Below are 27,336 nucleotides of genomic sequence, written 5' to 3'. Positions count from 1 at the left end.
TACGGGAATACATGTATTTGCTGCCTTCTGATGTGTGCAGCCACTACTGCTAGACATTTGGTAAAGACTCTTGGTGCGGTTGTTAAACCAAAAGGCAATACCTTGAATTGGTAATGTATTCCTTTGAATACGAACCGTAGGTATTTTCTGTGCGATGGATGTATTGGTATATGGAAATACGCGTCTTTGAGGTCTAGGGTTGTCATGTAGTCCTGTAGTTTTAGCAATGGTAACACTTCTTGTAGCGTGACCATGTGAAAGTGGTCTGATTTGATGTAGGTGTTTAGTATTCTGAGGTCTAGGGTTGGTCTCAGTGTTTTGTCCTTTTTTGGTATTAAGAAGTACAGTGAATAGACTCCTGTGTTTGTTTGTGTGTTTGGTACTAATTCGATTGCATTCTTTTGCAATAGTGCTTGAACTTCTATTTCCAGAAGTTCGGAATGTTGTTTTGATAAATTCTGTGCTTTTGGTGGTATGTTTGGAGGGAATTTTAGGAATTCTATGCAATAACCATGTTGGATAATTGCTAAGACCCAAGTGTCAGTAGTTATTTCCTCCCATGCTTGGTAATAATGACCTATTCTTCCCCCCACTGGTGTTGTGTGGAGGGGGTGAGTCACATCTGAGTCACTGCTTGGTTGTAGGGGTTTTGGGGCTTTGAAATTTTCCTCTATTCCTAGGGAATTGCCCTCCTCTGTATTGACCCCGAAAGCCTCCCCTGTACTGTCCCTGGTAGCTGGACGGTGTTGCCTGCGAGGTGCCGGCTTGTGTGGCCTGACCCCGAAACCCCCCTCTAAAGGGTGTCTTGCGGAAGGTGCTGTAGGTTCCTCTGCTCTGCGGGGAGTAGAGCGCGCCCATGGCTTTAGCAGTGTCAGTGTCTTTTTTTAGTTTTTCGATTGCCGTGTCCACTTCTGGTCCGAACAGTTGTTTTTTGTTGAAGGGCATATTGAGCACTGCCTGCTGTATCTCTGGTTTGAACCCAGACGTTCTTAGCCATGGGTGCCTTCTAATGGTCACAGATGTATTAATTGTTCTTGCAGCTGTGTCTGCTGCGTCCATAGAGGACCGTATCTGGTTATTTGATATGTTCTGACCTTCCTCAACCACCTGCTTTGCCCTCTTTTGTAGTTCCTTGGGTAGATGCTCGATGAGGTGTTGCATCTCATCCCAATGGGCTCTGTCAAAGCGCGCAAGTAGTGCTTGAGAGTTAGCGATGCGCCACTGGTTTGCAGCTTGTGCTGCGACTCTTTTCCCAGCTGCATCGAACTTGCGGCTCTCTTTATCTGGGGGCGGTGCATCCCCAGATGTGTGGGAGTTGGCTCTTTTCCGAGCTGCTCCTACTACGACGGAATCTGGTGGCAGCTGTGTGGTGATGAAAACAGGGTCTGTAGGAGGTGCCTTATATTTCTTTTCCACCCTTGGCGTTATTGCCCTACTTTTGACCGGCTCCTTGAAGATTTCCTTTGCGTGCCGAAGCATACCTGGCAGCATAGGCAGGCTTTGGTAGGAGCTGTGGGTGGAGGAGAGGGTGTTGAATAAAAAGTCATCCTCGACTTGTTCTGAGTGGAGGTTTACGTTGTGGAATTGTGCCGCTCTAGCCACCACTTGAGAATATGCTGTGCTGTCTTCTGGTAGTGAGGGCTTTGTTGGATATGCCTCCGGACTGTTGTCCGACACTGGGGCGTCATATAAGTCCCAAGCGTCTTGATCCTGGTCACCTTGGCTCATGGTGGTGTGAGCCGGGGAATGTGACGGAGTTTGTGCTGGTGAGACGTTAATTACAGGTGGAGGAGAGGGTGGCGGAGTCACCTTTTTCACCATCTTGGTTTGTGGCGCCTGGTCTGATTGAAACTCCAGTCTCCTTTTTCTCCTAATAGGGGGAAGGGTGCTTATTTTTCCTGTTCCCTGCTGTATGAAAATAAGTTTTTGCGTATGGTCCACTTCGGTGGATTGCAGCTCTTCCTCAAACCTATGCTTTCGCATCTGAGAGGACAGGGATTGCTCCTCTGTATAAGAGCCTGGACCTGGGTCGGTTACGGGTTGTTTCGGCACCGAAACCCTGTCTGTATGTTTTTTCGGCTCCAAGGTGGCTTTTTTCTTTTTTGGAGTCGAAACCTCTCGGCGTCGATCTTCGTCGGTGCCGCTGTCTCGTCGTCGAGCCGTTTCTACACCGCTATCTCGGTGTCGTTGCTTTTCTCCAGCACTTTCTCGATCCCGAGAAGGCTGCGTGCCGGTGTCTCGACCGGAGTCGGACGATCTCGGCACTGTTTGGGCCTTTTTCGGTGCGGATGGTCGGTCACCGAATTTATGGGTGGAGCCATGGCCTGGTGGCAGTGGCGTCCCCTGGGCCTTGTCACTTTTCTTATGTGTTGTTTTTGACGTCTTACTCACGGTTCTTTGATCGTCGAATTCCTCGGAGTCCGATTCGTGGATCGAAAAGGTTTCTTCTTCCTCTTGTTCCTCGAACTCTCGGTGCACTGTCGGCGTGGACGCCATCTGAAGTCTCCTGGCTCGACGGTCACGGAGTGTCTTTCGGGACCGGAACGCGCGACAGGCCTTGCAAGTCTCCTCACTGTGCTCAGGTGACAGGCACAGGTTACATACCAAATGTTGGTCTGTATACGGGTATTTGTTGTGGCATTTGGGACAAAAACGGAACGGGGTCCGTTCCATCGGCGTTGTTCTACATGCGGTCGGGCCGACCAGGCCCCGACGGGGGATCGAAAGCTACCCCGAAGGGCACCGGAGCGCGTCGACCTTCGATGCGGTGTTGAATCTAACTACGCCGATCCCGAACGCAACAATACCGACGAAAATCTTCCGAAATTTACTAACTTTCCGTTCCGAAACTCGGAGCGACAGGAACACGTCCGAACCCGATGGCGGAAAGAAAACAATCGAAGATGGAGTCGACGCCCATGCGCAATGGAGACAGAAGGAGGAGTCACTCGGTCCCGTGACTCGAAAGACTTCTTCGAAGAAAAACAACTTGTAACACTCCGACCCAACACCAGATGGCGAGCTATGCAGAACATGTGTATCTACAGCGACAGATGCCATCAATTTTCCTGGATTTCTTCTCAGAGTAAGAAACACTGGTGTTTCAGGAGACTTGGCCTATTGATTCTCCCACTATGTGAGGTTGCCGCCGATTTTGTAGCGTACATCACAGAAATGAAGGCGCACACTAGTAAAGACAGCGCTATTGTGGAATCTTACACTGTAGTAAAAATCAAACCAAGTTAGATATTTCTGTCTTACAATTCTCCACGTGTTAACATAAGTTTTGGCGCAACCAACGTGACTATTATGAATACTTTCTTGTTTTTGCATGACATTAATGACAGTAATAAGTAGAGCCTAGTACTGAAGAATTACAAAATATTAGCCTGTGCTGTCTTTTTCAGTACTGGTTTTATTTAGGAGGGGGAAATCAACGCACACAAGCATTGGCAAAGCCAATAGGTTCACCTTTGCAAGAGCTACTGGCTTTGCCAAACTGTTTTAGCCATGTTCTGTACAAGCTGCAGATTAGAGTGCAGTGGCATGGAGTGGTGCAGAGGGAGTAGAGCATTCATGGTGCGATAGTATACGGCCATTATGGACAACCAATTTTCAACTGGCATGACCATTACATTTGCACAAATACCGCTCGAAGAGCAATATTGGCCAACAAGAAGCTGCACAGGTGTTAGTGCTTAGTGTGTAAGGGTACAGCACTGTACCTCCCGGTAGTCCTATTGCTCAGAGGCCATATACCCAATACCAATGTCCATACATAAAAGGGAATGCTAAGGTAGTCCAAAGAAATTCCCTTCAGTGTTCAAAAAATATAGTTTTACTAATAAAACTATACAGTTTACAAATACTTGTACCGTTCACTTAAATGCTGTTGCATGCTAGGAAAAAATCATTCCTACCCTCAGTATCCAGCAAGATTGTCACATAAATCATCTGTCAATTCAGTGCATGAAAAGTAAACACCAAGCTTGCTCAGAAGACAGAGCCTGACAATTGACCTCTGTCTTTGGATGCTCAGCAAATGTAACAAGATAATAACAAGATTTAAAAGTTTCTTTACAGAAAAGAGTACTAGCGGAAGAATACAAGGAGGGGTAGTGTGAAAAGGGTTCCCTCCTTGGAAGGGACAAACACACGCTGGACAGCCCAAAACAAATAAAGCCAGCAAATAGAAAGCCAGAAATTGTAAGCTACAAACCACAGTCAATGGTAACAGGTGAATACATTCCGATGGAAGCTTTCTGAATGTCCCCAAGATGTCTTTAGCAAACCAGACAGCTGGGCGGTCTAGTAGGCTTTGATCTAAAAATCTATTGGTTTCCTCCTGAAACCCACAACTTAATTACATTAACGGGAGATAATTTGTTCTTGAGTTAGTTCTGCCCAAGTCCCATTTTAAACCTATGACGGATTAGTCTATGTAATGTTTATAAGATATATATGACAATTACAAAAGGACACATTGTCTGACATTTCAGCTTATTAAACTCACTTCATGGGAACTTCTCAATCATTGTGACACCTTACCTCAGTTTCAATACAGTTTTTTTAACCAGTATGTGGACACTGGAAATGTTTATCACCAGACAGCGGCCAGAGATATTCACACTTAAATTGGGGGGTTAAATTAAAAGAACAAATTTCCTCCAGGACTAATTATATAAATTGGCAAATCCAATAGAAGAAAAATCCAGTTAAAAAACATCACAAACAGCAAATGACCGGTTATGTGCTTAACAAAAAAAGAATAATTCCAGTAAAGTGGAGTATTATACAGTGATACTGGTTAGGCTTCACTATGCAATACTCTCACAATACCCTAACGATGCTCCTTGGATTCACAATAATGAATCCTTAGCTCAGTTCTGGTAGGGTGGCACAGAGCAGTTGTGGCTTTACTGGAGGAACATGTTAAGCATTTCAGAGTACTACCATGGATGATAAAGTAACTGACAACTCAAAAGAAATATGACACCACTTAATAAAAATAAATCTGATTTTTATATTAATTGAAACACCAAAACAAAGTAAATCAGATATGTATAACCGGAGTTATGAAATTTAAAGTGAAAAATAAATCATTATGTTACAAGCTGTCAAATGTTTACTATTGCGGTCAGAGGGGCAAATCACTAGTGAAACTCGGCCACTCGTGGGTTGAGTTCAGAGGAACTCACTTGTAGTTAAGAGGATATTGGGTCCCAGGGACAAGCTTCGACAGTTAGACCAATTTTCCCCGGCTTGTGGGGTCCTGGTGCAGAGAAAACCTGATTGTCCTTGGTGATGAATGCAGGCACCACAGGTGCTGAAAAATGACTCTTATGACACTTGGCCACCTGCAGATCCAGTTTGTGGGAGCTCACTTGGAGTTAATCTTGTGTGGACCCCTGGACCAGGATTTATCAGGCAGAACAACTCTACAAAGTTAGGGCGTCTCAGGTGTAGAGGTGTGCCTGGCTATCCTTGATGCTTAACGGGAGCTGCGGTTGCTGGTTTTACCACTGTGACGGTGAAGAAGCAGATGTACAAACTCAACAAAGGAGCCACTGGTGACGTCAGATGAAGGTGCTGCAGTGTGCCCTCAGGTTGCAGTGTTGAGTAAAGGTGATGATGACCAGACTGGCCATCAACAAGCCTTGACAATGGTAAGGTGGAGGAGAAGCTATCTCCCCTTTTGGCGATCCTGTTGAAAACAGTAGCTGGCTGTAACTTGGTAGAGAGCTGGACTACACTTCCCACAATTAACTGGACCACATGCTTTTGGGCGATCTTTTAGAGGGCCCTGTGGTCAGCGCTTATTTAGTCCCCGTAGCTGCTTTTTACCTGCGATATCGAGAGGACTACTGCCACTAGTCCAAGGTAGTCTGGCCTTGGCTTTGGCTCACAAAGAGTTCCCTCTTGCTGAGGGAACCAAACTTTGGGCCAGGACAAGCCGCAGTCAGGCAGTTTCGGAAAGGTTGACCCAGGTTCAAGGTATCACACCTTTTGTTTCTGTTGTTGTTTTGATGCGGGTCTTCTCCTGTCCTGCCTTTGCAAGTTGTTTCAGATCCGAGGTTCCGGTGCCAGGGGTGCCCCTTAAATCCTTGATTTAGGGCCATCAGGGGTGTGGGTTCAAGTAGCCACTGGGCTACTAGCCCCAGAGGCTAATCTGCTCCTAAGGTGGCCACATTCGGTGGGTTGTGGCACCTTTTCTACCCAGAACCCTCTATTTTGCTACTTTTCAAGATGGCAGAAGTCTTTCTCTGCTGTACAGACCAGGTAGTTGACCCACCTTAGAGGTGTGGCTAGACTCCTGCGAAAGTATGCCTCATAACTAATTTTCCCTTGTGCAAATGTGCTTCAGGGAAGGGAGATGGCATGGCTGTGTCCTCTGCTGAGAGACATCCTGTTTGCATATCAGATGCAGTGTGTCCTCTGAAGCGAACCCCCTTTATGTGCCACTTCACTAGCCTTCATCAGAGGGAGGGAGGTGTGACCTTCCTCCCATCTAGGCCTTTGTTCTAACTCCTGGGAGTGTTCACACACTGTCCAGGGGAGTCAGAATACTGTCCTGGGGGCGGCAGCTGCAAGCTGGCAGCTGGAGCACAGGAAAACAAGGGCAATCAGGTGGGCAACCTCTAAGGTCACCACCTGGGTGCATGCCAAATGCTGCAGGAGGATAGGATGGGAAACTGTATCAAATGCCACAGAAAGGTCCAGCAACAATAAGGCCAACTTTGTTGCACTATCCATGGCAAGTTTGATAACTTCAGAGACTTCAACTAAGGTAGATTCTGTGCTAAATCACGTGCGGAAACCCGATTGCGAAGGTTGAAGCATCTGATTGACCACAAGGTAATTGGAAGGTGAGAACTGATCAGTTTTTCAAGAATTTCTTAAAAAGCCGGCAGCAAGGAAAACGGCCTATAACTGGCCAAGGTAGTCTTATCTGCTGGAGTTTTTAAAACAGCAGGATTAGTTTAGCTCTCCTCCAGCACTTCAGTACAATAACCTGTTGTAAGGACTCATTTAATAACAAATTTAGTGCAGGATTGATGACCTCTGCAAAAATAGCCTGAAAATGAGGAGGGCACGAATCCTCAGGAGAACCCAATTTACAGGCTATAAGGGCTTGCGTTAAGCCTTTTAATGAAAAGGAGGAAAACTCCAACAGAGATCACCTAACAAGGAATGGTCTCCCGCCGGCTGAGATACTTTATTATTGTTGTCTGTGCAATCATCTTGTCCCAAGGACTACATTAGGTCCTCTGAACCTGTACCACTCAGTGACTCCACATTATTACTGATCTTGTTCTCGAAAAAAATCAGATAGTTGAGAACAGAGCTTAGGCGAAGCTTCTAAAGTCTGAGAGGGAGCCGACAGATAAATACTTTTGTGATTTAAAAAACCTCTAGGATTATTATTAGATCTCAAGATTTCACTGGCCTGGTAATTTGCTCGCATTTTTTTGTTTCTCTACGATAAGAAGAGAGCTCTATTTTATAGGGTCCTTATCCACTGGTCAATAATGTTTATGTCAAGTTCTTGGGGGATGGTGGTCATCTCGGACCGCTCAAGCGTACTCCGTAAGGTGCTACCTGATCCAGCACTGAGTGTCAATGCATTTTTTTGACGCTACCAGAAAAGACCTGGGTACTGTTATTAAATATCATAGCTATTTCCTCAGTCTTAGTCTTGGCCCAGTTATAATGTGGTAGGGATGGATTAAGTCCTCTATCACCATGCCCTTGCCCCAACAGCCAACAAAAGTATACTGACGAGTGGTCAGACAACACATTACTAAGGACCTCACCCACCTCGATATGACTATTGGAAATAAATAGCGCCAAGAAGATGACCTGTCAAGTGGGTAGGTGATCCACTAATTCAATCATATTCCAAGCAGACATTACGTCCCGCAGACAAGAGACATGATGATTCTCGGACTTATCTAAGTGTATATTCAGATCTCCCAGTACCGTAAAATTAGAATACTTTTAACATGAAGCTGGACAATCCTTCCTCTAGTGATGACAGGAGGTTAGTGGGCAGGTCAGGAGAGCAATAAATTAACAACCCCAACACTGTTCAGGGATGGTGAAAAGCAGAAGCCCAAAGATTCCACCTCCAATAACATCTCAGGGTGGCACCAATAGAGCTTCAGGCGCTGGTGAACCCTTTAACACCCATGCCCTGGGTACCACTGGTACCATATACTAGGGACTTATAAGGTGGGTTTGAAGTCCTTGCCAATTGGGGATACCAATTTAGAGAGAGAGCACTGGCAATGTGGCCCGGTTAGCAGGCTCCAGTGTACTTTCAGAGCCATAACCAACAGAATTTAGAGCAAAAAGTGTGGGGGGTGACCATCCAAAAAGGGCACTTGCCTGCAATAATTTATTCAATATTAAACAAACAAAAGTAAAGGTGGCAAAGCAGTTGTGCAGACGACACAGTGATCTATGTGCTCATGATTAAAAACGGTCAAAATAAATACAACTTTAGACTCACAATGAAGTGACATACATACAAGTGTTTCAACAGCTGGCTTCAGTTAAGCTCAAACAATCAGCAACTATACAGTCAAAGGCACTGCAATCCGTATGTAGAAATGGGTGGGGTCTTCCATTAGGACAAAACCAGTCGTTGGGAAGGTTTTCACTGGTGTGTCTTATCCAAATGAAGTAGTTTATAAAACACATACAAGGTTAAGCTACTTAGATTACCAGACAGCTTGTGTATATATTTTAGGATTGTCCTTAAACAAGGAACATGAAGAAATATTGGCAGATGAGACCGATTGTTAGACCGTCAATTTCCTTCCCCGGGGAGACTCACTAACCTTTGCAAACTGGGTCAAAACAACGACTTTTAATTAACTAGGCTAAATGTTAAATTATTTTAGAGTGAACAGATGAGAATTATCACCATACACTCTTCTAACATCCATCTTGGGCTGGTCTTTTTTCTCCGCTGCATTGAAAAAAATGCACACAAGTTAACCAATTAACATATTGTCTGCACAAAGTCTTCAGCGCTGTTCAATATAACACAGATTTTGTACATATTTCGTTGTCTGAAAAAATTTGATGATTGCCAATCTGTGTAAATGTACAAATTAAGCCAACCTATGAGACAAAATCATTTCTTCTGACTTGATTTTGGGTGCATGAATACATAGCTGGGTTAGATAAAGTGGAATATAATTCTCTTCTCCAAATCCCATACAAAAAATCTCCATACCATGTATCCTCTAAAGTTTTTGAATTATTCATTTAACAACTCCCTGAGAACCAATGTAATGTGCCTTGATACTTCTGTAAGTTATATAGGTTCCCCACAAAGAAAGCAGAGAAACCTAGGAATAAGAAAATATTTATTTATTTATTTTTAGAGTCCTTTAAATCAGTCACTCACGAGAACTAGTCATCTTCAGCGGAAGTGAAAGCATTAAACAAAAAAAAACGAGAAGAAAAAAAAAGAAAGGGAAAAAAAAAAAAAAAAAAAAAAACTTTCGATCAAACTGTCCAAAATGACGACACTCTAGGACCTATAGTTAATTATCTGGGTTCCTACTAACTGAGAAATATAATAATACATCCTCCCATAAATGTGGGTCTTCCCTTTTGCTGACTACAATGAGAACTCCCACCTCAATGCTTCCTGTTGTCAAATTAATTTGGTCAAACTGCTTTTATTGTTGAACTCGTTGTCAGCTGATGTATTTATGATCATTACATACAACAATGCCCTAACGGGGAAAGATCGACAAATTAATTATATATCATAAAACAACATAGGTGAAAACAGAAAAACTATTTATTCATATAAATATATATATTCTTTTATTTACTTATACATAAATATCAATTTAATATATTCATCCTATATGGACAACCCATCTAGTAAAACAACACACCAAAGGAGAGATAGTGTGAGAAAAAGTGCTCGTGATAGATAGAAAGAAGAATACATATTCCAATTAATCAAAACTCCATTCCAAATCCTCAGAGAGTCCTATCAATTCCATATTGACGGATATATCATAGTCTGGATTGGTTTCTGCAAAGGATCTTTGGAGGATTAAAGGAATTGATTTAGACTCTCTGAGGATTTGGAATGGAGTTAATGCAGCAAACAGAAAAGAACCAACCGACTGTTTTTAATGTTTTTTGTATAGGTTTTTGATTAATTGGAATATGTATTCTTCTTTCTATCACGAGCACTTTTTCTCACACTATCTGTCCTTGAGTGTGTTGTTTTACTAGATGGGTTGTCCATATAGGATGAATATATTAAATTGATATTTATGTATAAGTAAATAAAAGAATGTATATATTTATATGAATAAATAGTTTTTTTTGTTTTCACCTATGTTGTTTTATGATATATAATTAATTTGTCGATCTTCCCCCGTTAGGGAATTGTTGTATGTAATGATTATCTTCTACCCAGCCCGATGGGTTTTTGGGTTACCCTCTGTGGTTTAGATGTATTTATGATGTCTGCTATTCTGATTTCAATCTTTAAACACGCGCTACGTGGGTCTCTTACCAGAAAGTTAACTGTATGTCCAGTTGGTTTATAATTTTCTCCACTTATTTTTTTTAATCTGCTCTTTTTTTTTTATTATGAGAATGAACTTTTCAAGTTCTCCTTTTCTGGAAATGACTCCATACTACTCTCTCTCAAAATGTAGAAAAGTTATATGGTCAATCATTTCTTTCTTCTTTTTTTACAAGGATACATTTATTTGGGCTTATGCACATGGCTTCATATTGCATTTTAAATCTGGTGTAAAGATAACTAAGTGTCTCCCAAGCCACGTGTTTATTCAAAAAAAGGAATATAAAAATAGAGATATGTATTTATGGTCAGATTTTCGGTCAGCCCCCTTCACCCACTGTTCTTCTCAGGTGCCATTCACATTTTACTTCTGCCTACCACAGCACTGAGAAAGTGGTTCAGCCCACTACAGCCACTGGCTCTCTTCATTTTGGTGGGTGACGTCATTTTGCTCTTGCACCTGTGCATCTGGCTAAAAAGTAGTTCACTTTAGAATCACAACTGTTTGACTAATTATTGCTTTCATACTGTGTTTTTTTCTTTTTTTGTGGTGTATTTTCATTATTTTGTTTTTTTGCTAAAACTATCCTCGGCCACTTTTAGACAGCGATACTTTTACTTTTTGTTAACCAAAATAACTAAATAAACTATACACGCGAACACACACTCGCTTATTATTAATGATAAACTGTACGCTTGCCAAGACCAGCGCTACTGATTTTGACAGTGCTCGTTTCTGTTGTGCGTTGTTGGGTCATTGAAAAAGAAATAACATTTCTCCTCTTCATACGCAGAAAACACCACCCACCACTAGATGTCAGTGTTGACCCACGGTTTTAGCTATTTGGAGCTGCATTTGAAACTATAAACGTAACCATGCAGCACAAAAATGATGGTTCGGCGCAATTTAAGGGGGCAGTAACACTGTGCAAACATACAGATATTAAAATAAAAATGTAGAAAATGCAGAATGAATAATTAAAGCAAAACTCAGTGTTACAAGCTACCAGAGGGAATGTGCCGTGCTGGGTGGGATGAATGTACGTCTGACTTGTCTCCAACTTGGTGGATGTCAAATTGCAGAACACAAATTGACAAATTGTCATCTTTCTAAATCGATGAGTAAATCTGAAATATTTAGAAATGTCAAACTGAGAAAAAAGTCCAAGCTTTGGGGAACTTTTGGTTTGTGACTTTACGGCTCTGCTTTTAATTTCAACATCTCAGGCTGAGACGGGGAAGAGCATGGGGAGCATTTGGAGAAAGAGAGAAAAAGCTCTTAGAAGAAAAAGTTTAAAACAAGCATTTGTAAAGCAATGGGTCTCACATTTGCTCCAGTTAGAGCTATTGGCGTTGTAAACTCCTAACCGGACTTCTCTTACCACGTCAATTGGAAATTAAAAGTAACAGTTTCACATAAGAGACCCGACGGCTGCCATGAACTTGAGTGTAAAGGAGACACGCAAAAGGAAAAAGAAGTTCACTCGCAGCCAAACATATTGGTAAAAGTGCAACTAGCCATGTAACAGGGGTGATGCCCAAAGCGGTAACCAAAACCCCCCAACGAGGCACAAATGTAAAGCATTTGCCAATGATAAAGGATTTTTGAAGGGCAAGCCCACGAACGAGTGAATGTGATGGGCGTGGTTAAAAGCCCAAATAGATAACTACACGTCAGGAAAAGCAGCGCTTATGCTCTGCTATGCTCAATCTAAAAAGGGGAAGAATCAGATGGATCAGAAAAACACTCACATCCTAAAAACAAGTGGATAGGTGGAGTGGCGGCAGGTGGGGGTAAATTAAAAGAAGCAAATATTAGCACTGAATTATCCGCAGACAATGCATTCATCAGGATAGAGTGGACACATACTGCCTCACAATAAAAAGAAACAAGCATTTGCAATGCAAAGGGTCTCGCATCTGCTTGAGTTAGAGCTATTAGCGTTGTAAACTCCTACCTAACCGGACTTTTCTTGTCACAAACTGAAAATGAAAAGTAAAACAGTTTCACATAAGCAAGCCGATTCAAAGCGCCACGCCATGAGTGTGAAGGAGACACACAAAAGGAAACAGAAGTTGGCTCACAGTCAAACGTATCAGCAATAGTGCAATTATCCATGTAACTGGCAACAGTGCAATTATCCATGTAATAGGGTCGATGTCATGCAAAGTGCAAGACTACTGCCCAGTGAGATCATCCTGCGTAGGTAATAAAAAGAAAAAGTAGTCCAGAAGCCAAGCAGAATACACACAGCCTCTTATGTTTTCAGTAGTTTACCAGTGCTCTTGAGGAGGGCTATACACCGGAAAAAGCATGACACATGCATGCCTTTCACTAAAGAAATAAAGCGAATTTTAAAAGGCAAGCCCACAAACCAACCAAACTGATGGGTCGAGACATGGGGCCCACAGAGAGATTACAAGAGGGGCCAGAGCGCTTGCCCAATCGACCCTAAAAAAAACACCATATCGGATGCATCAAAACAGACTTGCGTGGCACAGCAAATGTCAGATTAACGTTTGGCAACAATAACATAGACCTGTTGAGGTGCACTCCAACAGAACATGCAACCACACTGAGTCATATAAACTGACTGCATAAAAGACACTAGATAGTTGATCTATTTCTTTTCTGCTATATTTAACAAGTGATTTATGGCTATTCTCCCTCGACAATTAGGGACCAATTCATTGTTACTTGGTCCATCTCTGACTCTCTTCAAACTCAAAAATTCACTCATGTTCACAAAGATAGGAGGGTTCCTAACTGTGCACCACCAGGTGCTGCACAGAGATCGGAGAGGCAGGAGAAGGCCTCTTACCTGGGAAAAGCATGCACAAACTGGACTATCCATCACCTCTCCCCATCTGTTCTGGTCACGCCAAATGTCCTCAAATAAATCTTCCACCATAACCCGGAGCTTGCCCCCTATCCCAGTCCTTTCCGTAGCATTTGTCATGGAAACCCCTTTACAGCCAAAGAACCTTTAAATAGTTCAACAGGAACCATCAATCGACTTTCAAAAGCAGATACACTACATCACATCAACAAAAACTTTACAGGGTCACACATCATGACCTTTCAGTCATGAATAACCACACCTTTTAGTAAAAGTTAGAATATTTATTTCCCTATATAACAATGCTCATGTCATGTAAGATAATCTCAAAATCAAATGATAAACAAAAAGAAACATCACTTGGTGTCCAAATCTGTGAAAGAAATGCAATCTAATCAAAGCTTGAACAATTACACATTCTACAGTTAAGGTGCAAATTAATAACAAGAACAATTGGACAAACGATATCACATACATTTAGATTTAGCAAAGGAAAAACATTGAATGTTACTCCATATAGCGAACAATTTTTCGTGAGGATCCTTATCTAACACCAGATTAGCATGTTGGGCTTCATGCAAAACATTTTAGTCCTCGACCTATTCAGATAAATGATCTTCATTTTTTAATACACCTGTGTGGAGTCCTTTTTGTAGTGTTATATTTGGATTGCTGTATGAATGGAACTTTACACATTGCCTTGTAAGTTAAGCCAGCCTGCTCTGCGCCAGGCTACCAGAGGGTGAGGACAGATTAATTTAGGTTGTGTAGTTTACTTACTCTAACTAGGAGTGTGGTCCCTACTTGGACAGGTTGCACATCCCTGCTAACTACAGACCCAATTTCTAACAAAGATGGATTGGGCTACACTGGAGTGGGGTAAATTGGGGTACACTGGACTGAGGTGATTGGAGTAGGGAAGGCTGGAGTTGATTGGGGTAGACTTGGGCAGACTGGAGCGGAGTAGATCTGAGTGGAGTGTGGTAGATTGGAGTGGGGTGGGGTTGAGTGGCTTTGAGTGAAGTGGGGTAGATTGGGGAGGGTAAATAGGGGTGGGTGAGAGGGGTGGGGTAGAGAGGGTGAGTGGAGTAGGGTATATGGGGTAAGTGGAGTATATGGGGTGGAGTGGGGTAGACTGTGGTGGGGAAGATTGGGATGGGGTAGACTAGAGTGGAGTGGGGTTGCATGGAGTGGAGAGGGGATTGTGGAGTGGAGTGTTGTCTCGTGAAGTGAGTGGCGTAGGGTGGAGTGGCATGTTGTAGAGTGGAGTGTCGCAGAATGGACTGACATGGCATACAGTGGAAGGGCATAGAGTGGAGAGGAGTACTTTGGATTATGCAATGTGTGGTAGCGCACTGCCATTACAGACAACACATTTTCAACTCAAATGACCACTAACATTTGCACCAAAATAGTTTTACTGCACACAAACGTTAGTGTATGCAAATGTCATCACCAGGTGTATTGATGTGTTTTGATCATACTCAGATATTTGTTTCCACCACACTTCGGAATAACAAAAATAGTGTTTCATTGGTACACATTCTGATCTATTCCTAAACATCAACACAGTTAATTTTTATGTGTGTGCGCCAGAAAGAAAATATATATCCTACACCCTCTACTCTCACATGGCTACTCAGCAGGATTGTCACATAACTTCTCCTACTTTGACGTCAGCGAAAGAAACGTAAATATCAAGCTCCATCGGAAGACGGAAGCAGACATTTGACCTCAGTCTTTGAATGCACAGCAAATGTGAAAAGATAAGGACACAATTTAAAGGCCTGTTTACAGAAAGAGAGTTGTGAAAAAATACAGTCAACAAGGTTTGGACAACATGAGGGAGACACCCAAGCTGGACAGCCTAATACAAATAAAACCAGCAAACAGAAAGCCAGAAAATGTGAGTTACAAAGCCAACGGGTCAGCAACAAGCGGAATGCATTCCCCAGGAAGGTTTCAGAATGCCCACAAGAAGTCATAAGCAAACCAGACAGCTGTGCTATCTGGTATGCTTCCACCTAAAAAACTAGTGCTTGAAATGCAAGCAATGAAAGCACTGAAGCCAGCCAATCAAAAGAGATGTTAAAGGAGGATAAACTTTATAAGACGGACAAACACAAGACTGATAAGGTTGGACACAAATAAGCCAAATAGTGATAGGAAGGCCAACCAATGATAAGTGATGGATGGGCTCCAAATCCCTGCATGTTCTTGGTAAGCCCACAATGTGTTTCTTTGCAGCAAGACAAGAGACAAAGCTCAGCTGACTGGTAGGCCAGGCCTCGTGAATAAAAACAGCAAAGAACACTGTGTATTAAATGTCCATCATCAATTGCCTCCAAAGAGTTTGTCTAGGAATTTACATGCTGTGGTCTGAATCTTCAATAATTCGAGTCTAGGAAGTCATGGCTTCCTAGATGAGGTTGAATTGGGCAGACCATTTCCATCTCTACCAGTTTTCCCAATAGTGATCGCTTTACTGTGCAATAAAGAATACCTGCAAGGATATGGCCAGCGGGACTGGTACCTCTTCCACCACAGAATAGGCAATCAAGACTCAGAACAAAGAATGCTGGTAGCAGGCCATATCTATGCAATTTTGTTACATAAAATAGTGGTGGGTAGAATATATATCTAATCCTAAAAAGGAGAATGACAGAGTGGTGCAGCCTCCTTTCACTGCTGGGTGTGTGCACCCCCTTTACCAGGCCCTTTTACTGGCCCAAAGCTTATGCAAAAGTGGGAACCTCGTGAGACACATTTACCACACCACACTTTACAGCAGTAAAAATATGCCCCATGGCAAAAAAAAAAAGTTACGTGGCAAGATAAATATGATCTTAAGACAGCAAAGTGTGATCCATTTGTCTTGTACATATAAAACAAAACATTTGCCTCAGCACCTTTTCTGTTTAAAAACTGGAGTGATTTTACGACACTGTACAAGCTACACACAAAGTACAATTATAACAGAAATACAAGAAGCACAATAGTAGTTTCAGTCTGAACTTAACATTGCTATTAGACTGAGAAACTGATTTCGCTTTGAGAACAAGGCCCATTTCCACTTCACTGACAAGCAGAACATGCAGCTTATGCAAAAAAATAAAAATACACACTTATTGGCATGAGAAGCATTTTGCCAGTACTCTTGGAATTCTGTGGCCTCAAGTAATGCAAATGTTTGTTCATACTTACTTTGTGCATTCTTCTAAGGACTGAACGAGCATCTGCTGGAAGGAACAGATCTCTTCTAAATTTCCAAGCAAGTAGGACGTGTTTGTGACATTCAACCTGGAATTTAAACAAACACACTAATCACCTGAGTTCCTCAGATGGAGCTAATACGTGAAGGAAGCCAAATACATCTAATACATTTGTTCAATCTAGGCCTGGGCTAAATTAAATCGGCGTAATTTTAGGAAATTTTGCGTTAGAATTGTTATTAGAAAATCACAAAATCACGCCATTACACCACTACGCATAATTACTTGTTATCCGTGAACAGCAATAATTTGCTGTAAAATTTTACAGAAAACACACAGGAACAATAAAACGCAAGGAGGTGTTGTTTGTGGTGCCTTTGTTTAAATGCATCCTTTCATCACAAATTGAAGCTAGGATGTAGGTCGCATTAAAATATAGCTCAGAATGATTGATTTTCATGTCATAATTACACCTAAATCGTGGTGATTTCACAAAATTCCACAAAAGCAAATCCCGTGAAATTTGCAGACCTCTACTTAAATCCAGTCATTTTCATCACAGGCTGCACAAACTATTTCAGCTAATGTTACAGGAGACCATCAGGTGAACGCACATTACATGGGTATGGTCTCTTCCCGCCGTCAAGTTAATTTGTCTCGGGTTACCGAATTTAAGTGAGCAGCAACAATCCATTCCAGCTCTTACAAACCAGCTAGCCCTGAAATCACTCACTGACTGCACCTTTGCCCTTACCCATGTACCGCACTGCCTTACATCTATGTTTGGAGCATAAAGATGCCACTTCCATACTACACAAGTGCAAGCAAAATGAATTGCTAAACCTTTACTGAGCTCTTTGAACCGGCTTGACATTGAAACAAGACAACACTGCAGAATAATTCAAACTTACTTTTCACTGACTTGTAAAGGCCGCAAGTAACTTGAAAGCATGGTCTGGATTTCTTTGAAATATTCATTTTCAGTTTCCAAAATATTTTGGAGCACCTGAAACAAACAAAATAGTCAATTTAAGGTTTGAGTAGCAACAAAATTAAACATTTGGTTTACTATTTACAACCAAAATTATGACCTTAGCATGCTACTTATACTAAACTGCACAGGTAAGATGGATCAACTGCGTAGATGAAGTGGTTCAGTAGAGGATCTCGAAATCTAGTCACCCCTTTAACCTTCAGATTACCAATCTGCTTGGCACGCTAGGGGAAAATGAGTTTATAACAGTCCATTCTTGGCAAGCGTACTAACAACTCCTTTCATACAACCTGAAGCATACACTTGCATCCGTGTATTTTCGATACAGTTCGCCAATTAACAAGGTAAAGTAACCAAAAAAACTAATCAAAGATGGTGAGAGGCTGTTTGCATCAGGGAGTGGTTTACATACCACGGGCATTTAAAGTCTAGTACAGGCCACTCCCTTTCATTCATTACATTTTAATAAAGACAGCAGGGAAATACTACAAGATGGGCCAATTTAGACCAATTTAGAATTAAAACATGTAGTTTGTAAAGGAAAGCCTACTAAAGAAAATTCCTGACTACGTAAATGGCACCCCGAAAAAGTAATGTGCATTTAACAGGTGACTGACCTAGGCTCTTGCTTTACAATACGATTTGATAATGTTTCTGGTATACATTGAGTAAATCAGGTGACAAACTCTTGCATGAGTATCTCTATATTACATTACAGGAAAAAGGTTAAGCTAGAGGGTGCCGAGCAGGATCAGCTGCCAGTTCCGCCTCCTCCTCCCATCCCCAACAACCAGTCCTCTCCACTACCACCAGCAACATTCTATAGCTCCTAAACTGAACAGGAAAACGCACACAATAATACAATGGGCAACTATTCTCCCTCCATAGCAGTGATGGTCAAGAGAAAGGACAAAAACACACTGGTTAGTACATCTCTTTCCTGCGAAACAAATTAACCTCAATAACGATACACAAAGAAACCATTTGGGGACAACTCCGCACAGCCACAAGGTTAAAGTTAACCCACTCAAAACAAATTCCCTATGTTTAATTCTAAAATAGTAGGCAGACATGCCCAATCAAGAACAGTTCTTCACCACACACAAAACAGCCTATATGATAAGATGCATAAATGTGGACTTATAAACCATCCAAGCATGAAACACTGGACTGGGGTTGGCTCCCCAGTAAGAACTGTGTTGATTCACATACACACACAACACAGTGCAAAAATGACATGCTGCCAGACTCATCCTTGCTAACTGCTACATGATCCAAGACAAATGAGGTCGGCTTAAGTACCTCCTAAATGTAACAAGAGAATCTTGGCACAAACACCAGTACCACTTCATCCAACACACTGCTGTATCCATTACACACTCAGCTCGTCGCATCTCATTCAACACAGCAAGAGAGTAGTGTGACACTAGAGCATCCGATGTGGTGCTCAACTTCACAGACTGAATTTCCAGATCAGTTTACTTGGATAGCTTTCTGGACTTTATGAAACCTCACAACGCTTACCGTAACCTGCCTGAGTCGAATTACAATTAAATCCAGGCTTTGCGGTATTTCACCACATCATGGACATATCAGTCACCTTAACAACTATACTCTAAATGTTGCTACCAACTTGCTAAATGTTAGCTTCCCCCCTCGTCTAACAAGAAGCATTCCTCACCAACACTGAGCTGCTTCAAGGAAATCGGCTAACAGGCCTCTTTCCGCCCGCCATCCACAACAACTAATGGGCTACTGAGGCTACAGACTTATGTAGAGAACTGTGCTTTGCAACAACCAGCACAACAATACAGCCTGATCCCAATAAGATCTCTGTTCAGTTCCCACAGACTCAAAACAAGAACTAATCTTGGTCATGAGTAAGGAGCAAGACTAGAACCGCATCAGAGGCTTTCCATGGCAGAGGAATGCCCGTATGGAAGAGTATTGCCAAAGCAATATGTGTATTAAAACTGTAGATTCAGATGATAGTCCCTTGCACAAGTTTCACACTGGGCATGACTAAGTAGTTCGGAAGACTTCCCAGGAGAAGCAACAACAGCCTCCAGCTGAACTAAATGTTAACTCTCTCTCCAGTGATATCAATTCACCATATGTCCTTATAACTAACAGAGATACAGGGCAGACTGTAACTAACACAAGAGAATCACAATTCTAGCAAAGAGTGCTTGATGCTGCAACAAAAATGCCGGCCCCTGGTTTCCCGACAAAATAAACAAGATAAACAGCAGTCTTGAAAGCATTCCTGCTCTGATGACAAGCTGAAAGAATAGGTTAGCCCTATGTATGGTATGTTGTATGTAAATAGTTAAAAGTCTTTCCGAGGTCATGATCATGAAAGTTACATTCTGGAAGATAAGGATTATATCCCAGGGTCTTGTCAAATCAGATTAAACTTTCGAAAGGAAACTCTGATGAGATGGTAAGACTGTGCAGGTCTGTTGATGGTGCTCCCCAATCCGTGTCGCAAAGGGAAACGCCTGAAAAGAACTGCCTGCAGAGTTTTAAACACTGAAAGTCATTGTCCTGCAAACTGGAGCTGGGGTTACGTAAGAGTGGCGTAAACAGGTGGACTTACCATGCGTATTTAGAGAGCAAAGCAAACAAGTGCTGTCACTGGAAGGCCGAACACGCTAATGAGGCTACCGTGCAGAATCGCTAAAGGACTGTGTGGCTACGCTATGAACGGACACAGTCTACCTTCCGGAAACCAAAGGTCATGGGCCAGAAAGACTCCTTGCAAATACTCAAAATCGTTTTTCAAAGCCCAGTGTAAGTTTCATTTAATATAAAGAGTAGAATTCAAAAGCAGACTGTTGTAATATAGAATTAGAACCTTGGGAGGTTCGGGAACGCGGGGGCGAGAGAGAACACGGGGAGAAGATCGGTTGGTTCAGACGAGGAGGATGGGATGTTATTTACGGAGACTTCGACTTAAAAGAAATAAACATTAAGAGACATTCTGCTACCTGTATTGGGGATTTCGTCTTCCTTTCAACACAGACACTAACGGAAAATACGGAAAGGCGCCTTGAATAAAATGACTTGTACTTCACCAAGGGTTCGTGAAAAATAGGATTAACAGCCTTTATTGTTAAATTGAAAAAAATCACCCAAGTGCAATACGGATCGCGTGAACTAACATAATGAACCATTCAAACATCATGAAATGACAAAACTGGGGAAAAAAATCAACAACGATGCCTATAGCATCAGACTGGTGAGTGACCACAGTACAGCAATGAGTGGTTTGTTTACGAATGCTGCTACTTAACTGACCCATTATTTTTTCCAGTATAAAAGGTAAATGGGCTGCACGCCACCCAAAAAGGAAGTGGTGCAATTAAGCGTAGCAGCATTTTTTACCTCCTTATAACACACCCACGAAAGACCCCGTCCTTGGTAATCCCAGAAGTGCTATTAAGGGGCGCATTTCCTCTATGTCTATCCTCAGTGTAGATGCCACATTTGTAGATAGGATTTCCCTCTCCACAGGACCCCACACCACCCACCAACCCGTCCCCATCCACATCAGTGGTAGTGTAGGAGGCAGTAAAGCAATAGAAGAGCCAGGATCTCGACAAACCTCCCTACCTCAAACTGGCCAAAGAGATGTGCGACCGTCTGCTGCTTCCACATTACACAATTATTAGAATCCTCTGTAGTGAACACAATAAGTACGGAACTAGTACTAGGACTGGAACACTGACAATACGTCCTTTATTTTCAGAACTAATGAAATAACATTTATATCATGTTTTTTCACGGACACAATTAGGCTGAACCCCTAGTTCACAGTTGCAACCATTACCTGGAGTAATTTGCTTGTGAGGGTGCAGGATTGTTAATGGGTCTTTGTGGGTAGTGGAAGGTCAGATGAATTCATACTTTATCAACGTTTGCCTGGGAGAAGTATTCCTCATTAATTTTCGAAAGTATTTTTAAAACTTCATTCACATCTGCATGTTGCACCCAGATGGTGCAAGCAGGAGGCAAATGTCTGTTCTTGGGCTCAATTGTGTGGCCTTCTTCCACCTACTGAAGATGATTCAACTCAATTCAGCCCGTACTCAACTTTTAGCACAAAGACTTAATTCTTGGCAAAGACAGTACGCCTAATCTTGGAAGGAAACAGCTGCATGCTTAAGTACACACCACCAAATTTATCTTCCGCTTTTTAGGTTGAGCATAGCAGAGCGCAAGCGCTGCTTTTCCGACGTGTTGGTATGTATCAGGGCTTTTAACCACGCCCACCCCACGCCCATCACTATCAATCGTTCATGGGCTTGCCCTTCAAAAACCCTCGATTTTCATTGGTAAATACTTTACGTTTGTCCCTCCTTGGGGCGGTTTAGTTACCGCCTTGGACATCGCCGCTGTTACATGGCTAATTGCACTTTTGCCGATACGTTTGACTGCGAGCGAACTTCTTTTTCCTTTTGTGTGCTACTTCACGCTGATACTGTGGCGCTTTAATTGGCTCACTTATGTCAGACTATTACTTTTAATTTTCAATATATGTGGAAAGAAAAGTCCGGTTAGGAGTTTACAAGGCTAATAGCTCTAACTCGAGCAAATGCGAAACCCATTACATTGCAAATGCTTGTTCTAGACAGTAATTGTCTAGACAGCATTTTGCACCTAGAGCTAATATTGCGGACATCACCAAATGTTATATATATATATATATATATATATATATATATATATGTATTTTCCCCCACTAAAAAAGCCAAAGGTTACAAGGACATTATAGTTAAGAAATAGAATAAAAAAACACCACAGAAATTCACTTAAAAAATAAATTAAAAAAAAAAGGTTAGAGGGACGTTCTTGTTAGGCTCACATTTTAAATGTACAAAACCATAGAAATGCACCTGTTCGAGTTATCTCAATTAACTATAACTCTTGTCCCCGCAATGCATACTGTTTTCGTCACAAATTTTACAACAAATATTACATTGATATTATCAATGATGCTATCAAACATGTCATGAGTGTCGTAATTTTGGGGGTAATTAGCAGTGCATGGCCAGGCCGTGCGTTATAGTTACCTTAGGGCACGAGTTATAGTTACTTGAGATAATAACTGTAACAGGTGAATTTCTATGGTTATGAATGTTTAAAATGTGAGCCTAGCTATAACGTCCTTGTAACGTTTGGTTTTTCAGTGAATTTCTATGTTTTTGTTTTTTTTAAAGTAAATTAATTTTCACTACTATATGTTATTCCAAACACCACAGCAGGGGTTGGCCACAGGGCATATAACCACCCACGCGCAGCGGGGGTTGGCCGCAGGGCCTGACTTTCGGCTAGTCCCTGCGCCCAACCCCTATAACAACCCAACCCTGCACACGCTCCGCTTCCCAAGTCGATCTTGGCCCCAGGGACCCCATCCACCAGGGCTCAGACTAAATATTTAACTTTTTTGTTTTTTTTTGGGAGGGGGGGGGGGGCAACGCGATGCTCCTCCCCAGGCTGATCTCACCCTGGGGACCCCACCCACTTGTGTCCAGCCTAAACATTTAATTTTGGACTTTAGCACAGAAGCTGCAGCACTCAAAACTATGTTCATAATAAAGATGTCCTCCAGTTGAGTTGGCTGTAGTGGATTCCTTTAATTAGTAGCCAAGGGTATCAAAAGAGATCGGTTGAGCATTGATCCATAAATACAGCCAAGTAGTCAGTTGAGCATAGTTCCATATACACAGCCAACATATGTTTCGTCACAACAGGTGACTTTTTTAAGGCTGCAAAATATAGAGATGTGGTTGCCCAGTCCAATAAATCAAAATAGAGGATGATAGCAAAGTGGCTGCACGTGTGAATTCACTTAATAAGGCATGCGTCTATAATCAAGTGAAGGACGGGTGTTGACGTGCCCGTGCAAATCTGCACAAAGTGGCTTTGAAATAAGGCAATCTAACCAGATTACCCTGTGTAAGTTAGCAAGAGCCACCTCATACAATGTGCCCACCACATAGCAGGGTCCTGATATCTGTCACAAAGTGAGTGAACCATAACACCATCACCTGTGAATTATGTGCTCAAAAAGCCCAATAGAGACCACGTATTAAAAGAAAAAAAATATATGCGTATGAGGGGGTAGTAGTAAGACGGTAGTACCTCCTTATGTAGACATGCTTGGAAGAAATTAAACTTCCGTTAAAAGGAGGGAATTGACAAAAAAATGTGAGTCAAAAGCCCCACATAATAAGAGGTAAGTTGAGTGTAAAAGAGACCAAACCATGCATTGGGAACTCACCTATGAGACGACACAGTAAGTAGGGAAGTAAGTAAGGTCATTCAATAGTAAAATGAACAGGGTGAAGGGTAAACCCTGCTGACCAAGACCGTGGTAAGTCTTGTTCCTATGGCGAAGAGAGGAAAAAATAAAAAAAGAATAAAGGAAAAAGAAAAGGCTGGCGTCAGAACAGGTCAGGAGAAATCAGGTGTAGTCAGAAAGGGGCGGATAGTACTGCCACATAAATGAAAGCACATTGGCAAATAATGTACTCCTGGCTGAGAGAGAAAGGACAGACTAAACAAAAGGGCCAGTGGGTGAGTACTGCCAGAAAGTGCCTGAGACCTGTAGCAGTAGGCTGAGTGCAGTGTGCAACGAGGCAGTGAAAAGGCGACTAGATGTTAAGAGCACAACAAATCTAAACTGGCTGACTAAATGGTCCACGAAAATGGACCAAAGAGAGTGACATAAAATGGATGGGGTAGTAGGGTGAACGAGGAGGGTATTAATGAAAAGGCAGGGGAACAGGGCACAAAATAACATTGGGTAGTATGGTGTAGCTTACCTGGTCTATGTCGACCACATCTATACAGGAAATGGAGTCCGACCTACAAGCCACACGGAAAGCCAGAGGGCTTTAAAAGCTAAAAAACAAAATAGAGGAAGGACAAGTGAGGGGTGCTAGAGGAGAAATTTGTGGCAGCCATGTTGGAACATGGCAAATTGACAGAGAGGGATGGTGTAAAGGGAAGGCATGGTACTGGATGGGGGCACCAATGGGGCCATATTAGTGTCAAAACAAATGTCCAAGTAGAGACTAGATCGTACTAGTCTGTATTTGAAATTTTGAGGAAATATAGCAAAAAACAAACAAACAAAAAAGTCAAAGAAGAGAAAACCCTAAATATTGCAGTGGAGTCTGCAGGGCAACATGATTCAATAGGGGGCCAGAATGAAGAATGCTGGATGAAAACAGTAAAATAAGAAAAGCTGCTGTCCAAAACTGGGGCTGAGAGGTAAGGAGAAAGACACAAGTGGCTAGTGTAAAAATGTGCTATTTACATCCATAGTGCACCCAGGCGTCAAGAACCAACACCTGTCACAAGAGGTAGAGAACATGTTCAGTAAAGTAGGGCAGTAGCTTTAAAAGTTTAGAGGTGGAGGGAGACTAGGAGTGATCAGGAGGGGTAAGTAAAACACCGTAATTATATTTAGATATTCGAGATAATGTTAACTAGAGCCCACCATACTACGTCCGTGATGTGATATCGATTATTAACAGAGTGTAGGCAGACATATCCTGGCATAGGTATACATACTGTAAACTCAACACAAAGTCATCACAAAGGCATACAGTAGTCGCTAGTATTGAACAATGATAGTAAGTAAAAAGAAAAGTCTGTGCAGAAGTATATGTACTGGGATAGAACCTAAGGTGCGTACAAAGGAATACAGTATCAAGTGGAAAACATAAAGTAAGTTAATAAAGTATGCAAAATTCAACAGAAGTATGTGGGGTAGTCTAAACCACAGGCAGACACCCTGCCCAGTGTGCATGAAAATATACTTAAGACAGGGATGCAGGGGAAGGGCCAGGAGGCAGGTAGTGCCACAGTGTTCGCATTTGGACACCTAGCCCTTCTCCCAAGGCCAATCTTGTCCCCAGGGACCCCATTCCCCGGGACGTGGCCTAATTATTTATTTTTGGGGATGGAAGGGAGGGGGGGCATGGCCCCCTCCCCAGGGCTGATCTCGGACCCGGGTACCCCATCCCCCGGGGCCTGGCGATGTGACCCGAGTGCCCCAAGTGACAATGTTGGGAAGCACACAGGAGCCTAAAAGCCACCATGGTCCCAGCCGGCTCCCCATCTCCTGTGGGAGCCAGCATTGCTGTCACAGTTTCAGGCCACGTGCCCCCCGCATATAATTACAGAAATGCTCCGAGGAGGTGGTGGTCTCTGGGGTTGTGGGGAGGGGCCTACAGACGTTTTGAGAAATGCCCCCAAGAGATAGTGGTCCACGAAGCTGCCCTCTTCCACCCCCCTCCCACCCGCACACAATCTGAGCAATGCCCCCGGGAGGTGGTGGTCCCCTGAGCTGCTGCTGGGGGCAGTTATAATTGTTTGAAGCCCGAGGGAGGTGGTGGTCCCTGGGGCTGTGGGGGGTGGGGGGTGGCGGGGAGACGGAGGGGAGCTAAAAATACTTTTTAGCCCTGGGAGGTCCCTCTGCGACCATACCACCAGAGCTAAGGGGTCAGTCAGGGTGTCCCTACCCCAGCCCCCCTTTTTTTTTTTCCACATTTTTTAGTGGGACTCGGCTGAAGCCATGTCCCAAGATGGCTGCCAACACTTCCTGATTTGAAGTGTTGGCAGCTAGTCAGAGCTGTGCATTTCCCTGCACAAGCTTGCACTTTTTTGCAAATCATTGCGAAGTAACCGCAGCCATAGATATACAAATTTATTTTTCCTTCAATATTTTTAAAACTACCACACAGATTTACACCAGTAAGCAAAAGCACAATCTGTGTACCAAAAGCTAACTTTCTGCCAAATTTGGTTTAATATTGTCCAGTGATTCAGGGTGTAGTCGTGTCTAAAGGTCCTATGGGAAATAATATAGTAAACACAACTTTCTTGACCCCACCCCTTTCACTCGTCCCCCGCTTGACGGATCACCCTGAAAATTTGTGGGTGCAACAAGAATCACTGGGGCACTTTTTTGGGAATGGTTTCCCAAGATTCGTCAAGTGGTGCCTAAGATATAGGCAAGTCAGAAAAAGCTTTTTCCAAGGAACATGTAACTACGCCACTAGGATATATATATACATACACATATATATATACATACACATATATATATACATATATATACATACATATACATACATATATATATATACATACATACATACATATACATATATATACATACATATATATACACATATATATATATACATACACATATATATACACATATATATATATACACACACATATATATACACATATATATATATTCACACACATATATATACACATATATATATATTCACATATATATATATATATTCACATATATATATACATACACATATATATATATACATACACATATATATACATACACATATATATACATACACATATATATATACATACACATATATATATATACACATACACATATATACACATATATACACACACATATATATATATACATACACATATATATATATATACACATATATCCATACATATATATATACACATATATACATATATACACACATATACACACACACATATATACATACATATACACATACATATACACATACACATATATATACATACATATACATATACACATATACACACACACACACATATATATATAAATATATACATACATAAACAATTTGGATAAAGAGGTATCTGAAGTACACCAACTCA

General features: G+C 42.1%; 1 protein-coding gene across 4 annotated transcripts in view; it reads right to left on the bottom strand.

Annotated features, from left to right (window-relative positions):
* Positions 1–27,336, bottom strand: part of ARHGEF7 (Rho guanine nucleotide exchange factor 7) — an 832,785-nt gene that overhangs the window by 540,233 nt on the left and 265,216 nt on the right. For all 4 annotated transcript variants that reach the window (XM_069205130.1, XM_069205127.1, XM_069205128.1 and 1 more), the window contains 2 exons: positions 17,531–17,625; positions 16,612–16,707 (listed from right to left, as the gene is read on the bottom strand). In XM_069205130.1, coding sequence (XP_069061231.1) covers positions 16,612–16,707; positions 17,531–17,625 — 191 coding nt within the window. The remainder of the gene's footprint in view (positions 1–16,611; positions 16,708–17,530; positions 17,626–27,336) is intronic.

The sequence above is a fragment of the Pleurodeles waltl genome, chromosome 8 (assembly GCF_031143425.1).
Source record: "Pleurodeles waltl isolate 20211129_DDA chromosome 8, aPleWal1.hap1.20221129, whole genome shotgun sequence".
Lineage (NCBI taxonomy): Eukaryota > Metazoa > Chordata > Amphibia > Caudata > Salamandridae > Pleurodeles > Pleurodeles waltl.
This window is presented reverse-complemented; position numbering and strand designations above follow the sequence as displayed.